Consider the following 16,010-nt stretch of genomic DNA (forward strand, 5'->3'; position numbering starts at 1 on the left):
ATACAGAGTTTGGTTATAGATGGTTATTACCGTATGTATTGTTTAGATCATGACTGTATAGCCTAGGAAAATAATGAATTTTGATATTTTGTTGGAAGTCTCAGGATGTCCTATTGTAATGTTAATGGAGTGCTAATCAAACGGGATTTTGCTGTAAATTCCTGTATCTATCCAACTTTGTCCTATGTTTTCATACATCCAAAGTAGTCTTCTGTTGAGATGAGTTCATATCCTATGCAATTGATTGTGTAGATGCAGATAAATGCCTCAAACCCATATGAATGGAAAAACCAGGTACCCAATAAAATAAGGAAATTAGACCCAGTATTTCCTATTAATTTGGGGTCTAAGCATATACCAGAACTACACAACTGATGGCAGGGATAAGAACTCCTCTCAAAATAAGACTTTTGAGATCTATAAATATCTGACAATCTTTGGAGTGAACTATCCCTTTAAGAATAGATACAGTACATCAAAGTCTTGGCAATGGATGACAGTCAGGCTCCCCACATAGGCAGATAGAAAAGCCAAGCATCCATCACCAAATGATTAGACAGCAATGTAACCACTAGGGCTATTTGATCTACCCTCTCATTTTTCATTTCCAATCCCACCTGGATAAATTTACAACACCAACTCACTCAGGTTGAATAATATAATTCACAGGAGAATTTTACAAGACAAGGGTACACTGAGTGTACAAAACATTAGAAACGCCTTCCTAATAGAGTTGCATCCCCTTTTGCCCTCAGGACAGCCTCAATTTGTTGGAGCATGGACTGACTCTACAAGGTGTCGAAAGCGTTCCACATGGATGCTGGCCCATGTTGACTACAATGCTTCCCACAGTTGTGTCAAGTTGTCTGGATGTTCTTTGTTTGGTGGACCATTCTTTATACGTACAGGAAACTGTTGAGTTTCACGTTCATCGTATTGACGAGACCAAGGCGCAGCGTGATATGAATACACCTTCTTTAATTAACGAAGAACACTACACAAACTAACAAAATGACCGTGACGCTAATACAACGAGTGCTGACATGCAACTACACATAGACAATAACCCACAAAATCAAAATGGAAAATGGCAACCTACAGTGCCTTGCGAAAGTATTCGGCCCCCTTGAACTTTGCAACCTTTTGCCACATTTCAGGCTTCAAACATAAAGATATAAAACTGTATTATTTTGTGAAGAATCAACAACAAGTGGGACACAATCATGAAGTGGAACGACATTTATTGGATATTTCAAACTTTTTTAACAAATCAAAAACTGAAAAATTGGGCGTGCAAAATTATTCAGCCCCCTTAAGTTAATACTTTGTAGCGCCACCTTTTGCTGCGATTACAGCTGTAAGTCGCTTGGGGTATGTCTCTATCAGTTTTGCACATCGAGAGACTGACATTTTTTCCCATTCCTCCTTGCAAAACAGCTCGAGCTCAGTGAGGTTGGATGGAGAGCATTTGTGAACAGCAGTTTTCAGTTCTTTCCACAGATTCTCGATTGGATTCAGGTCTGGACTTTGACTTGGCCATTCTAACACCTGGATATGTTTATTTTTGAACCATTCCATTGTAGATTTTGCTTTATGTTTTGGATCATTGTCTTGTTGGAAGACAAATCTCCGTCCCAGTCTCAGGTCTTTTGCAGACTCCATCAGGTTTTCTTCCAGAATGGTCCTGTATTTGGCTCCATTCATCTTCCCATCAATTTTAACCATCTTCCCTGTCCCTGCTGAAGAAAAGCAGGCCCAAACCATGATGCTGCCACCACCATGTTTGACAGTGGGGATGGTGTGTTCAGGGTGATGAGCTGTGTTGCTTTTACGCCAAACATAACATTTTGCATTGTTGCCAAAAAGTTCAATTTTGGTTTCATCTGACCAGAGCACCTTCTTCCACATGTTTGGTGCGTCTCCCAGGTGGCTTGTGGCAAACTTTAAACGACACTTTTTATGGATATCTTTAAGAAATGGCTTTCTTCTTGCCACTCTTCCATAACGGCCAGATTTGTGCAATATACGACTGATTGTTGTCCTATGGACAGAGTCTCCCACCTCAGCTGTAGATCTCTGCAGTTCATCCAGAGTGATCATGGGCCTCTTGGCTGCATCTCTGATCAGTCTTCTCCTTGTATGAGCTGAAAGTTTAGAGGGACGGCCAGGTCTTGGTATATTTGCAGTGGTCTGATACTCCTTCCATTTCAATATTATCGCTTGCACAGTGCTCCTTGGGATGTTTAAAGCTTGGGAAATCTTTTTGTATCCAAATCCGGCTTTAAACTTCTTCACAACAGTATCTCGGACCTGCCTGGTGTGTTCCTTGTTCTTCATGATGCTCTCTGCGCTTTTAACGGACCTCTGAGCCTATCACAGTGCAGGTGCATTTATACGGAGACTTGATTACACACAGGTGGATTGTATTTATCATCATTAGTCATTTAGGTCAACATTGGATCATTCAGAGATCCTCACTGAACTTCTGGAGAGAGTTTGCTGCACTGAAAGTAAAGGGGCTGAATAATTTTGCACGCCCAATTTTTCAGTTTTTGATTTGTTAAAAAAGTTTGAAACATCCAATAAATGTCGTTCCACTTCATGATTGTGTCCCACTTGTTGTTGATTCTTCACAAAAAAATACAGTTTTATATCTTTATGTTTGAAGCCTGAAATGTGGCAAAAGGTCGCAAAGTTCAAAGGGGCCGAATACTTTCGCAAGGCACTGTAAATAGGATCCCCAATCAGAGACAACAATAAACAGCTGCCTCAGATTGGGAACCAATTCAGGCCACCATAGACCTACATTACCTAGACATACAAAAAACCCATAGATATACAAAAACCTTAGACAGGACTAAAACACAAATACCCACCCTCGTCACACCCTGACCTGACCAAAATAATACATAAAACATAGATAACTAAGGTCAGTCCTTGACATTGAGTGTGAAAAACCCAGCAGCATTGCAGTTCTTACACACAAACCGGTGAGCCTGGCATCTTCTACCATACCCTGTTCAAAGGCACTTAAACGTTTAGTCTTGCCCATTCACCCTCTGAATGGCACACATACACAATCCATGTCTCAATAGTCTCGAGGCTTAAAAATCCTTCTTTAACCGGTCTCCTCCCCTTCATCTACACTGATTGAAGTGGACAAGTGACATCAATAAGGGATAATAGCTTTCACCTGTATTCACCTGATCAGTCTACAGTGGACTACAAAATTATTGGGACAGCGACAAATTGTTTTTGTGAGAAAGTTACAGATGCACAAATATATCATACCCCCCAAAAAATGCTAATCTCCCCTGTTGCTGTAATGGTGAGAGGTTAACAGGTCTTGGGAGTTTGATATTTGTGCATCTGTACCTTTCTTTCCTCTCTGGGTAGGTTCCCATTGCTTAGAAGGCAGCCACAGTGCGCCATTTATTTAAAGGGGGAGATCAAGCTGATCCTAACTTTTAAAGACCAATTTCGATTTTGCCTTGTTAATCAAAAGTGTTTTTCAAACAGTATATTTATATTTTCCAACGGGGCTAAACATTTGGGTGAGGTTTTTTTCTCTCCTGAGTAGCCTCACTTCACTGCCCCAAAAATGTTTTAACCATCTAGTGTTCAGTGAAATAACAACACAACGTCAAATACAGGTAGCCTAGTCAAATAATTAACATCCAATCACATTAACCGTCACTCTCTTATGGGAAACCTTCACTCTTGCGCAGACATTTAGAAACACAACATGACAATTTGAAAAATAAGCCACGGGAGTTTTTTGAGCGAAAATAAAGACGACTTTCGAGTAGTACGACATGTATAAAAGCAACAGATACCATTAACAAGAAGGGGCTAGAAGCGTCTTACATGGTGAGCTACCGAGTGGCCCCATAATATTGTGGATTACTTCATTCTTCCTGCTGCTGCGGATATGGCTGGGAAAATGCTGGGGGAAAAGGCCCAAAAAACTATACAGACAATGTCTTCATCAAACAACACTGTTTCATGACGCATCAGTGACATGACAGGAGACGTTTTGAAACAATTACTGCTTTGCATACAAGCCAATGAATTATATGCGTAACAGCTGGATGAGTCAACAGATGTGGCGAGCATGGTATACTGTATGTCCGTTACGTTTATGGGGGTTAATTAAGGAAGACATCCTCTTCTGCAAACCACTGGAAACCAGGACAACATGAGAGGATATTTTTAAAGTACTGAACAGCTTTGTGACATCAAATGGAATTTGGTGGTCAAGATGCGTTGGTATCTGGACTGATGGCGCAAAAGCCATGACAGGGAGACATAGTGGAGTGGTAACGCGTGTGCAAGCAGTTGCTCCCGACGCCACTTGGGTACACTGCAGCATCCACCGAGAGGCTCTTGCTGCCAAGTGAATGCCTGACAGCTTGAAAGACGTTTTGGACACTACAGTGAAAATGGTTAACTTTGTTATTACAGCAAGGCCCCTGAACTCTCGTGTATTTTTTGCATTCTGCAATGATACGGGCAGCGACCATGCAATGCTTTTACAACATACAGAAGTGCGCTGGTTATCAAGGGGCAAAGTATTGACAAGTTGACTTTTTGTGTGCAAATGAACTCAAGCTTAAATGTCAATTGTTATATAGCGAAGCACCTGAGTGAGTTGGGTGCGCAATTACGCTGGTACTTTCCAGAAACGGATGACACAAACAACTGGATTTGTTATACCTTTCATGCCCTGCCTCCAGTCCACTTACCGATATCTGAACAAGAGAGCCTCATCTAAATTGCAACAAGCGGTTCTGTGAAAATGTAATTTAATCAGAAGCCACTGCCAGATTTCTGGATAGAGCTGCGCTAAGAGTTTCTTGCCTTGGCAAATCGAGCTGTTATTATTATATTATTATTTGTGCCCTGGTCCTATAAGAGCCGGGTTGTGACAAAAACTCACATTCATTCTTATGTTTAATAAATGTATCATATAGTGTGATGGCAAAAACAACATTTGAGAGTGCGCTGACCCTGGTGCTAGAGTGGGTATGCAGCTGGAGGTTGAATGTTTGAAGGGGTACAGGACTACAAAACGTTTGGGAACCACTGCGGTAGTCCATTCCATTCTTGTGGGCCGGCTAAGAAGTATTGGTGTCTCTGAAGGGTCTTTGGTCTGGATTGCTAACTACCTCTCTCAAAGAGTGCAGTGTACAAAATTAGAACATCTGCTGTCTCATCCACTGCCTGTCAGCAAGGGAGTACCCCAAGGCTTGATCCTAGGCCCCATGCTCTTCTCAATTTACATCAGCAACATAGCTCAGGCAGTAGGAAGCTCTCTCCTCCATTTATTTGCAAGTGATACAGGCTTATACTCAGCTGGCTCCTCCACGGATTTTGTGTTAAACTCTCTACAACAAAGCTTCTTTAGTGTCCAACAAGCCATTAACCTTGTTCTGAACACCTCCAAAACAAAGGTCATGTGGTTTGGCTCTCCCCACCGGTGTGAGTACAACCTCATACAAGTACCTGGGAGTAGGGCTAGATGGTACACTGTCCTCTCCGCACATATCAAAGCTGCAGGGTAAGGTTAAATCTAGACTTGGTTTCCTCTATCGTAATTGCTCCTATTTCACCCCAGCTGCCAAACTAACCCTGAATTAGACGACCATCATACCCATGCTAGATTATGGAGACATAATTTATAGATCGGCAGGTTAGGGTGCTCTCGAGCGGCTAGATGTTCTTTACCATTCGGCCATCAGATTTGCCACCATTCCTCCTCACAGGACACATCACTGCACTATTCTCTTCTGTAAAATGGTAATCACTGTATACCCGTCGCAAGACCCACTGGTTGACGTTTATTTATAAAACTCTCTTAGGCCTCACTCCCCCCTATCTGAGATAACTGCAGCCCTCATCCTCCACATACAACACCTGTTCTGCCAGTCACATTCTGTTAAAGGTCCCCAAAGCACACACATCCCTGGGTCACTCCTCTTTTCAGTTCGCTGCAGCTAGCGACTGGAACGAGCTGCAACAAACACTCAAACTGGACAGTTTTATCTCCATCTCTTCCTTCAAAGACTCAATCATGGACACTCTTATTGACAGTTGTGCCTGCTTCGCATGATGTATTGTTGTCTCTACCTTTATGCTATTTGTGCTGTTGTCTGTGCGCAATAATGTTTGTACCATTTTTTGTGCTGCTACCATGCTGTGCTGCTGCCATGTTGTGTTGCTACCACGTTGTTGTCATGTTGTGTTGCTGCCATGCTGTGTTGTGTTGTTGTCTTAGGTCTCTCTTTATGTAGTGTTGTGGTGTCTCTCTTGTAAGGATGTGTGTTTTGTCCTATTATGCTTTATTTTATTTATTTATTTAACCTTTATTTAACTAGGCAAGTCAGTTAAGAACAAATTCTTATTTACAATGACGGCCTACACCGGCCAAACCCGTTCGACGCTGGGCCAATTGTGCGCCCTATGGAACTCACAATCACAGACAGTTGTGATACAGCCTGGGTTAGAACCAGGGTGTCTGTAGTGACACCTGTAGCACTGAGGTGCAGTGCTTTAGACCCCTTTATTATTTTCATTTTTTTTTAATCCCACCCCCTGTCCCCGCATGAGGCCTTTTGCCATTTGGTAGGCCGTAATTGTAAATAATAATTTGTTCTTAACTGACTTGCCTAGTTAAATAAAGTTTACATTTTAAAAAATCTATTAAAAAAAATCACTATTCATTCAGGATTATCCGTAATCATGGTAGCATCCACATGAATGTTTATTTACAATACAAAGTGACTCCAAAATGACACAATACATTATTTACCAGTCGTATAATCTGAAAAAAAAGAAGAAAAAAATGAAATGAATTCCAAAAAATGTGTAGTCACATGCTTGATGTAGTCATTGCGTGCTATGAATATGTTACCAAATAGCTAACTTTTTACTACCTTAATACACATATTGCCCTTTATTTTGAAATAACCCAAATGGAATCATGTAATAACCATAAAAGTGTTAAACAAATCCAAATATTTGAGATTCTTCAAATAGCCACCCGTTGCCTTGATGACAGCTTTGCACACTCTTGGAATTCACTCAACCAGCTCCAATTTGCTTATTGCCCTAATAGGTCCACTGACGATGCAATCGCCATCACACTGCCCTATCCCATCTGGACATGAGGAATACCTATGTAAGAATGCTGTTCATTGACTACAGCTCAGCATTTAACACCATAGTACCCTCCAAACTTGTCATTAAGCTCAAGACCCTGGGTCTCAACCCCGCCCTGTGCAACTGGGTCCTGGACTTTCTGACAGGCCGCCCCCAGGTGGTGAAGTTGGGAAACAACATCTCCACCCTGATCCTCAACACTGGGGCCCCACAAGGGTGCGTGCTCAGCCCCCTCCTGTACTCCCTGTTCACCCATGACTGCGTGGCCATGCACGTTTCCAACTCAATCATCAAGTTTGCAGACGACACTACAGTGGTAGGCCTGATTAACAACAACGACGACACAGCCTACAGGGAGGAGGTGAGGGCCCTCGGAGTGTGGTGTCAGGAAAATAACCTCTCACTCAACGTCAACAAAATAAAGGAGATTATCGTGGACTTATGTTCCTTGGCGTACACATCACGGACAAACTGAAATGGTACACTCACACAGACACTCACACAGAGAGCGTGGTGGAGAAGGCGCAACAGCGCCTCTTCAACCTCAGGAGGCTGAAGAAATTTGGCTTGTCATCTAAAACACTCACAAACTTTTACAGATGCACAATCGAGAGTATCCTGTCGGGCTGTATCACCGCCTGGTAAGGTAATTGCACCACCCTCAACAGCAAGGCTCTCCAGAGGGTAGTGCGGTCAGCACAACGCATCACCGGCGGCAAACTACCTGCACTCCAGGACACCTACAGCACCCTCCAGGACACCTACAGTCACAGGAAGGCCAAAAAGATCATCAAGGACAACAACCACCCAAGCCACTGCCTGTTCACCCCGCCACCATCCAGAAGGCGAGGTCAGTACAGGTGCATCAAAGCGGGGACCGAGGGACTGAAAAACAGCTCCTATCAAGGCCATCAGACTGTTAAACAGCCATCACTAACATAGAGAAGTTGCTGCCAACATACAGACTAAAATCTCTGGCCACTTAAATAAACGGACATAATAAAGGTATCACTAGTCACTTTCAATAACGCCACTTTTAATAATGTTTACATGTCCTACATTACTCATCTCATGTATATACTCTATTCTACACCATCTACTGCATCTGCCTATGCCATCGCTCATCCATATATTTATATGTACATGTTCTTATTCATCCCTTTACATTTGTGTGTGTTTTTTGGTAGTTGTTGTGAATTTGTTAGATTACTTGTTAGATTTTACTACATAGTCGGGACTAGAAGCACATGTCACACCCTGGTCTTAGTATTTTGTGTTTTCTTTATTATTTTGGTCAGGCCAGGGTGTGACATGGGTTATTTATGTGGTGTGTTTTGTCTTGGGGTTTTTGTAGGTCATGGGATTGTGGTTAGTGGGGTTGTCTAGAATAGTCTATGGCTGCCTGGAGTGGTTCTCAATCCGAGGCAGGTGTTTATCGTTGTCTCTGATTGGGAACCATATTTAGGCAGCCATATTCTTTGAGTGTTTCGTGGGTGATTGTTCCTGTCTCAGTGTTTGTTTGCATCAGATAAGACTGTTGAGGTTTTCACGGTACGTTTATTGTTTTGTATTGTTCATGTTTATCTTTTATTAAACATGTATCAAAATAACCACGCTGCATTTTGGTCCTCTCTCTCGACGGAAGAACCATAACAGCACAAGCATTTTGCTACACTTGCATTAACATCTGCTATGTGTATGTGACCAATAAAATGTTATTTGATTTTTGATTTTGACCTGGAATGCTTTTCCAACAGCTTTGAAGGAGTTTCCACATATGCTGAGCACTTGTTGGCTGCTTTTCCATCACTCTTTTAAGAAGGCACACCTGTTAATTGAAATGCATTCCAGGTCACTACCTCATCAAGCTGCTTGAGCGAATGCCAAGAGTGCGCAAAGCTGTAAAGGGTGGCTACTTTGAAGAAGAATCTAAAATCTATCTTGATTTGTTTAACACTTTTTGGGTTACTACATGATTCCATATGTATTATTTAATAGTTTGTCTTCACTATTATTCTACAATGTATAAAATAGTACAAATAAAAAATAACCCTTGAATGAGTAGGTGTAAGTTTGACCGGTAGTGTAAGTGACTTTTCCCCAATACTGTTGGTCCCCTAAAATGGGGGGACGATATAAAAAAAAGTGCTGTAATTTCTAAATGGTTCATTTGATATGGGATCCTGAGTGGCTCAGCGGTCTAAGGCATTGCATCTCAGTGCAAGAAGGGTCACTACAGTTCCTGGTTTGAGTACAGGCTGTATCACATCCGGCTGTGATAGGTAGTCCTGTAGGGCAGTGCACAATTTTCCCAGCGCCATCCAGGTTTGACCGGGGTAGGCCGTCATTGTAAATAAGATTTTGTTCTTAACTGACTTGCCTAGTTAAAGGTTCAATTTTACAAAATGTTTTGTACACTCAGCGTAAAAGAACGCATAGCGGTGGTAATCCATAACATAATAGGACAAACTGAAATCAAAACCTCATGCTTTGCTTTGCCTGAGAAAACTGTGTGAAACCAATTCATAATAGCACAGACATACTTAAGGAGAGAAGTACTAACAATGACCAAGATAATGTTAAGATAATGTTAAGCTTTAGGAACATGCCGCAGCTCCTTGAGGTGCCTAGGGATCATTCGTTTTTCAGTAATCTAGTGAGTTATCCATGCCTAGCAACTATTGGCATGGAACACTGTCAATGAACCATAGGAAGAAAACGTCAATGAATCCCCTTTAGCAGGCACCAGTCGTGTGTAAACTGGGCTCTGGGTGCATGCAGACTGAGAATATTACTATGCGCTTAACTGGAATTAGACATAGGCTACTGTAATACAAAAGGCATGTATTCATCCTTTTGTAAGGTTCAAGGGCAACTGTAAATTTAGAAAGTGTTCCCTATGATAAAATCCTGCTTATTGGTCTATTCTCTGCACCCGATTTGTCCTTTTCAGTCAAGTGTATGAGGAGGAGGACACTATGTAGGAGCACCAAGAAAAGAGGCATACAAGGCTAGGTGGTTTGTGGCTGAGTGGACAACACCATCAGGCTGCTCTTGCTGAGGCCAGAGGTGCTAGATGCTGATTGCTGATTCCTGTTCACTTTTTACTCCTCTGACTCACATCCGATTTGTATTCAAATTCTCTCTCACTCTCTCTACCCTGATTAAAGTGAATTTCCCTAAGGCAGTGCTGTGGTGACTGTTCGTGACACCAGTGTTTACCACCTCTCTATCAGCCATGCTTGGGAAGCAAGTCAATTTAGAAATGGATAAACTTGGCCATTTGCATCAAAGATAGCACAGCAGGCCATTGAGGTCCATTGAAGCTTGCCAAAACTTTGCAAAACTGAAATAAAGACATCAAGGGTCAGAAAGCTCATGGCTCCAAACAGGTTACATGTTTACTTTTTACTTTTTAAATTAAAAGTCAACTATTAAATTAGCAAAATGCAGAATTACTCTGCCATTTCCTGGTTGCTAAAATTGTAATAGTTCGTCAAAATTTCAGTTTATGTGACAAAACAAGCAAGTTAGTATTTGGAATCATTGTACCATCTAAACTGTCATGAAATATATTTTCAATAACCAAAAATATTGTATTTTCATCTGTTTGAACCTGGTGTACAAAACCGGAAGTACGAGACACAAAAACAACACTTAAGAACAGTAAGCATAGAAATAGCGCACATAGAACAGATCTACCACTTCTTAGACTTGCTTTCATACGTATAAAAAAAAGTCATTCCGTAAAAAAAATCAGCTGTAATGGAAACAGGAAGTTTCGTTACAATTTTATAAATGCAGACAGATCATTTGTTTGTATCTGTAAAATTAATTATGCAAGAAATGGTGGTGGAAACGTCTTTATGTGTAAACATTTACATAATAACCATCATATCGAAGTAAACTTCGATGATATGGTGTGTGGTCCTCCCTCTACGACTCAGGAAGGCATGCAGTTTACTAGGCTACAGATGAAATAACTTATGATGTGTCATGTGTCTTCCCCCCTTTTTCCTCTCTCTACCCTACTGAGGTTACATTTAAAAAACCTTTGGTTAACATAGAGATTCTGGGAACATCAGTAGGTGGGGGAAATTAACTATATTCTGGTAATACGAACAATTGAACATATGCAGTGGTACTTAATGAATATGATGTCAGTTCTGTTGTCATCTGAGACATTCTCATCAATGATAAGATGACATAAACTCTACAGTGGAATGTCTACACATTAGAGTTATCGGATTCACATGGAATTGTTGTTCAATTTCAATTATTTGTGATGGGATGAAATGTGATTTTAGCTTCTAAAATGAGAGATGTGGGTTTTCATAAGGTTAGGGCTCTGCTCAATCAGTGGCCCGCCTCTGTGAAGGGACATGGGCTATAAAACTTTTCAAACACGCCCTCTTCTCCCTTCCTATATAAAGCCTTGATGACAACATAACTTCCTGTTCCGAGGATATGGGGACGACGGTCCGATGTCAGAATGGTTCAGATAATAACTACAGAACGAAGCCAACATCAGCATGAGCTTTGGTTGCGAATGGTATGAACTTTTGAACTCTTATTCACTACAGAAGTGATATCTCCTAGCATTTGAGTTAGCAACAGCAGCTGCAAACGAAGGTTAGGAAGGAACAGACAGAGTATCCCGTCTGTCACACAACGACGTTACTACAACGTATCCAATTGACCAGCAGAGACATTCTTCAAAGGACAAAGGACTCGTTTTGTTCCATCTACCACCAACCTACTGAAGCGCAGCTCAGAGTAAATATTTATTGCATTTTCCTTTTCCAAATGGGCGGTAATTTAGAATGCATAAGATACTGTATTTACGATAGCACAGCTTTTTCCCTTTGTTCCTCAGTCTCCAGCTCTTTCACTCAACCCAGCCCCTTTTCTTTTGTGTAACAAGCTGTCATATCTGTTCCGCCCGCTTGGGACGTTTTCCTTTATGACGTAATTTGTAATCAAGTTATGATTAATTGTGTGTATGTGAATTCTGTGTGATTAGTTAGGTATTTAGTAAAATAATTAAACCCGATTTTGTATTGCTGATTCAAATTGTTAGCCAATGTTCTTGCAGATAAAATAATTTATAACTTTCAGATGAGACTGATTTGAGGTGACTATTGATATCAACTGCTATGGATGTAAAATATTACTAGGTCTTTAAGAGTTTATTCAGAAGAAAACAGCTCTATAAATATTATTTTGTGGTGCCCGGCTCTCTAGTTAATTACATTTACATGACTAGCTCAATCAGGTGATATTAATTACGGAGAAATTATTTTATAGAATAGCATGTCATATCACTTAATCCGGCATAGCCAAAGACACGATAGATGGTTGGTGAAAGTGCACGGTGATATTGATACTCCTTTCCAATAAATATCAAGAGTCTGATTCTGTTGACATGATGATCGATGCTCGACTGCCGTTTGACAAATAAAAATATTCTTATCCATAATAATCTCATCATGTAGACTAGCCTACTATCCGCACAGCCTACCCACATTTGCTATTTAACACAACAGTTTTTGTGACAAATGGAAACACGTTGAACTTAAAAAATGTCTTCAGTACATGAAAGCTTAAGCGAAAAAGTACATTTTGTGTGCACTATTCATCACACATTGATTTGTATCCACAACAAGTCTGTTTGGTGGAAACACACCACTGGTGGGAAAATGCTACATTTTCTTTACGCATATTTTAAAATATTCCCATTAAAATCTGTCTCCAATTGGATGGAAACCTAGCTAGTGAGAATGACAGATCTATAACTAACATTTCTACATGAATTTTGTCGGGTCACACAAAAAGTTACATATTGCAGCTTTAAAACAATAAATATGGGCCTTGTTTTGTGAGCACAATTGTTGATCATTAACAGATTCCATTTAATCGTGAGAGACCAAATACTTTCATCTCAGCAGGATTTGAGACTGTGACTGAACTGTATGCACAGTGTGAAAGTGTAAACTCTAGGACTTGGCTATCTCCTGCGTTCAATGTGATTGGTCAGTCGTTTTCTTGGCATTGCTCGATATGTACACAGTATGCACAGAATTAGAGTTGAATGTACAAAACATCCACAAATATATGTTTATAACATATCATGTCACCTACCCACAGCATAAAAAATGCAAAACAGAAATTTAAGTTGTCAAAATAATTTAGTTTGAAGTGATTGGACTTTGTTTTACAATATGGTAAATTGAATCTATGGTGCTGAGGTGATTATTTTCATTCCATTTTAAACATGTACAGGCAAGCTGTATTTTTCAACATTGTGTTTATTAACTTCACTCAATAATGTCATACCAGCATAATTTGTTATGTTTTCATTTTCAGTCTGCTCTCATAAAAAAGTCCTCATAACATGTGCAAATCCTAAAGCTCCAGAGTGTATGCCTATCACTATTCTCAAGAGAATAAATGACTCAATATTATTTGCATCATATTTGTCCAATATTTGCAAAAGAGCATGACACCTTTTTCTTACCATGCAAAGAAAAATGAATGTGGTAGGCTTATGTTACCGAAGGTTGTCATCCAATTTGTTTAGGCTATGTATTCATAGGCTAATAGGCACGAACTGATTATTGGACTCAAATAATAAAATGCATGCAACAATCAAACCACTTACTTTGACTATCGAATTTCCTAATGATGGTATCGAGGAAAGTATTCTGTGGTGCCACGTGACCCCTTCGGACTGGCATCTTTGCTGAACGCTATCCCACTGGAGTTATTGGACTTTCTGTCGCCGATGCTGACCTCTACGTCGATGAGTCCCGACAAACGGACGACATTCACTGTGTCCTCGTCATAGAATAATAAATACTGTAATCCCCGACCTACGTTTTTGTAACTTCATGAGATGGACCAAGTGGACAGTCCTTTAAGTGAAAAGTAGCGTTCTAGAAATGAGCGTCCACTTTATTTGGGGGGGATCGCGAGACAGTTTCCAGTTTCCAAGGAGAGGAGCCCGTGTTTGTTTACGTCCCTTGAACTGTCAAAAATGATATCCTCTCAGGTGAATTGCAAGACGAGAGGTTACTTCTTGTCATTTGTCATTGCAGACTCTGGGGAGGGGGACTCGGTCAGCCTGCCAAGGAACCTTGGTTTTGCCATAGTTGCGTCCTTTTTTCTCTCCTCCTGGCCTTATTCTTCCCTGTTTCCGTGCACCCGATGGAAGCAACAGAGAGAAACCAGTAGTCTAGTTGAAGAAAACGTAGGGTAACGTCCGTAATAGTTCGTTGAGATGTGATCGCTCTGGAGGAGAGTGGTCTGTGCGCTCAACATTGATGACTTCTGCTTACCAGTGGTGGCGACTGCGCCTCTTTAACCCTTCGTCGTCGGCAAATAGAACTGTTGAAATATTGGCGGACAATACAAAGAACAACCTCGTCAGCCATTACATATAATCATAATTTTGATAATTATGTGGTCAATAATATAAATATCCTACATTAATTCAGCCCATCTAGCATAGAAGCAGCGCAGGCGAATTAACAAAGGGAAAGAGATGCGACTATTCTGAAGAACTACCTGCTGTAACTACAGAGAGCTAACAACATCTGGTTTAAAATAGGCTAATACAAACAGCTGCCTCTGTTGTCAAACGGTTAGGTGTCTGTGACAGTCCACACAGGTGCAGCTGCATTTACATTCACAGGTGTAGGCTAACCCACATGACATCAATGCGTGGGCTAAGGTTTTAACCGAACTGGCACACACACCACAGTCGTTATTCATTGTGAGGCTGTGAGTCTCATTCCACATTAAAGGTGAAATTGCAATCGAAAATCCAATGCGTTGACTCACCTCTTTGACAAAATGCGCTTTTTTGAGACTGTGCGCTTTGTTCATTTCATGGAAGGATGCTGGGGCTTCACCCTCAATTGTCTCATAATGAGGAGGCTTCAGACCAGCAGACACGTCACTGCCTATGCAGGAGCACTGGATGTGGGGTTCCCCTTTCGTCACAAGTGCGAGAAAGACAAAGGGCGCGCTCCGCGTGCAGCATGCATGTTGCTAGTACTGTCTGATCCACTTTGATGTTATTTTACAGCATGAAGCTCAACTCTCCCAACCGATACACAGTATCCTCTTAACTAAATACAACAAGAAACACACAATAACACATGTTGTCCTGATAGACTTTAATGTTTTTTTTTATTATTAAGGCGGTAATGTGAAGTGGAGGGGGATCAATAGCGCTCCGCGGGGCTGCGAGCTTCCTCCCTCTCGTTCCAACTCCCTTATTTAGTCAGGAGAGAGGACACAGTCACGCGGTAGTCTCGTGTAAGCGTCCCCCAGTGAGCTCTTCCAGCCTGCCTTCGGTTGTGAAACGCTTTCTCTCTCTCTCTCTCTGAGACCTCTTGTTTAAATATTACACGCCAATCTTTACAGAGACATGCATAGGATATGTGCATATATTTACCAAATCTACTGGTATAGATGTCACATTCAGCAGCAAACATAATATTACATCATCTTTAAATATATATATATATATATTTTACAGAATAATACATTGAAACAGAAATGTTTTAATAAAAACCACTAGTGATTTATTAGAAAAGTAGCAAAACACTGTACAGTGTAAAGGATCTGAGAGTTTCAGAAGGCACTCTATGATTGTTGATACAGTGTAAAGGATTTGAGAGTTTCAGGAGGCACTCTATGATAGCTGATCCAGTCACATAATGACTATGGACCACAGGAAATCAGGACACCTGGTCTGTCCACCCGTCTGTCTGTCTGTCCCTCTGCATACACACACACTAGGCCTATACACACACACTCAGCGTCTGGACAGATCTCCCCCT

At 41.0% G+C, this 16,010-nt stretch overlaps 1 protein-coding gene across 1 annotated transcript in view; it reads right to left on the reverse strand.

Moving 5' to 3' along the window:
• kcnh2b (potassium voltage-gated channel, subfamily H (eag-related), member 2b) overlaps positions 1 to 15,140 on the reverse strand; it is a 302,512-nt gene extending 287,372 nt beyond the window's left edge. Inside the window, exons 1-2 of the mRNA XM_021562708.2 lie at positions 15,004 to 15,140; positions 13,823 to 14,547 (exon numbers count right to left, since the gene is read on the reverse strand). Of these exons, the coding sequence (XP_021418383.2) occupies positions 13,823 to 13,898 (76 nt within the window). The 5' untranslated portion in view covers positions 13,899 to 14,547; positions 15,004 to 15,140. The remainder of the gene's footprint in view (positions 1 to 13,822; positions 14,548 to 15,003) is intronic.
• Between the last annotated feature and the right edge of the window lie 870 nt (positions 15,141 to 16,010).

Source organism: Oncorhynchus mykiss, chromosome 15 (assembly GCF_013265735.2).
Source record: "Oncorhynchus mykiss isolate Arlee chromosome 15, USDA_OmykA_1.1, whole genome shotgun sequence".
Classification (NCBI taxonomy): Eukaryota; Metazoa; Chordata; class Actinopteri; order Salmoniformes; family Salmonidae; genus Oncorhynchus; species Oncorhynchus mykiss.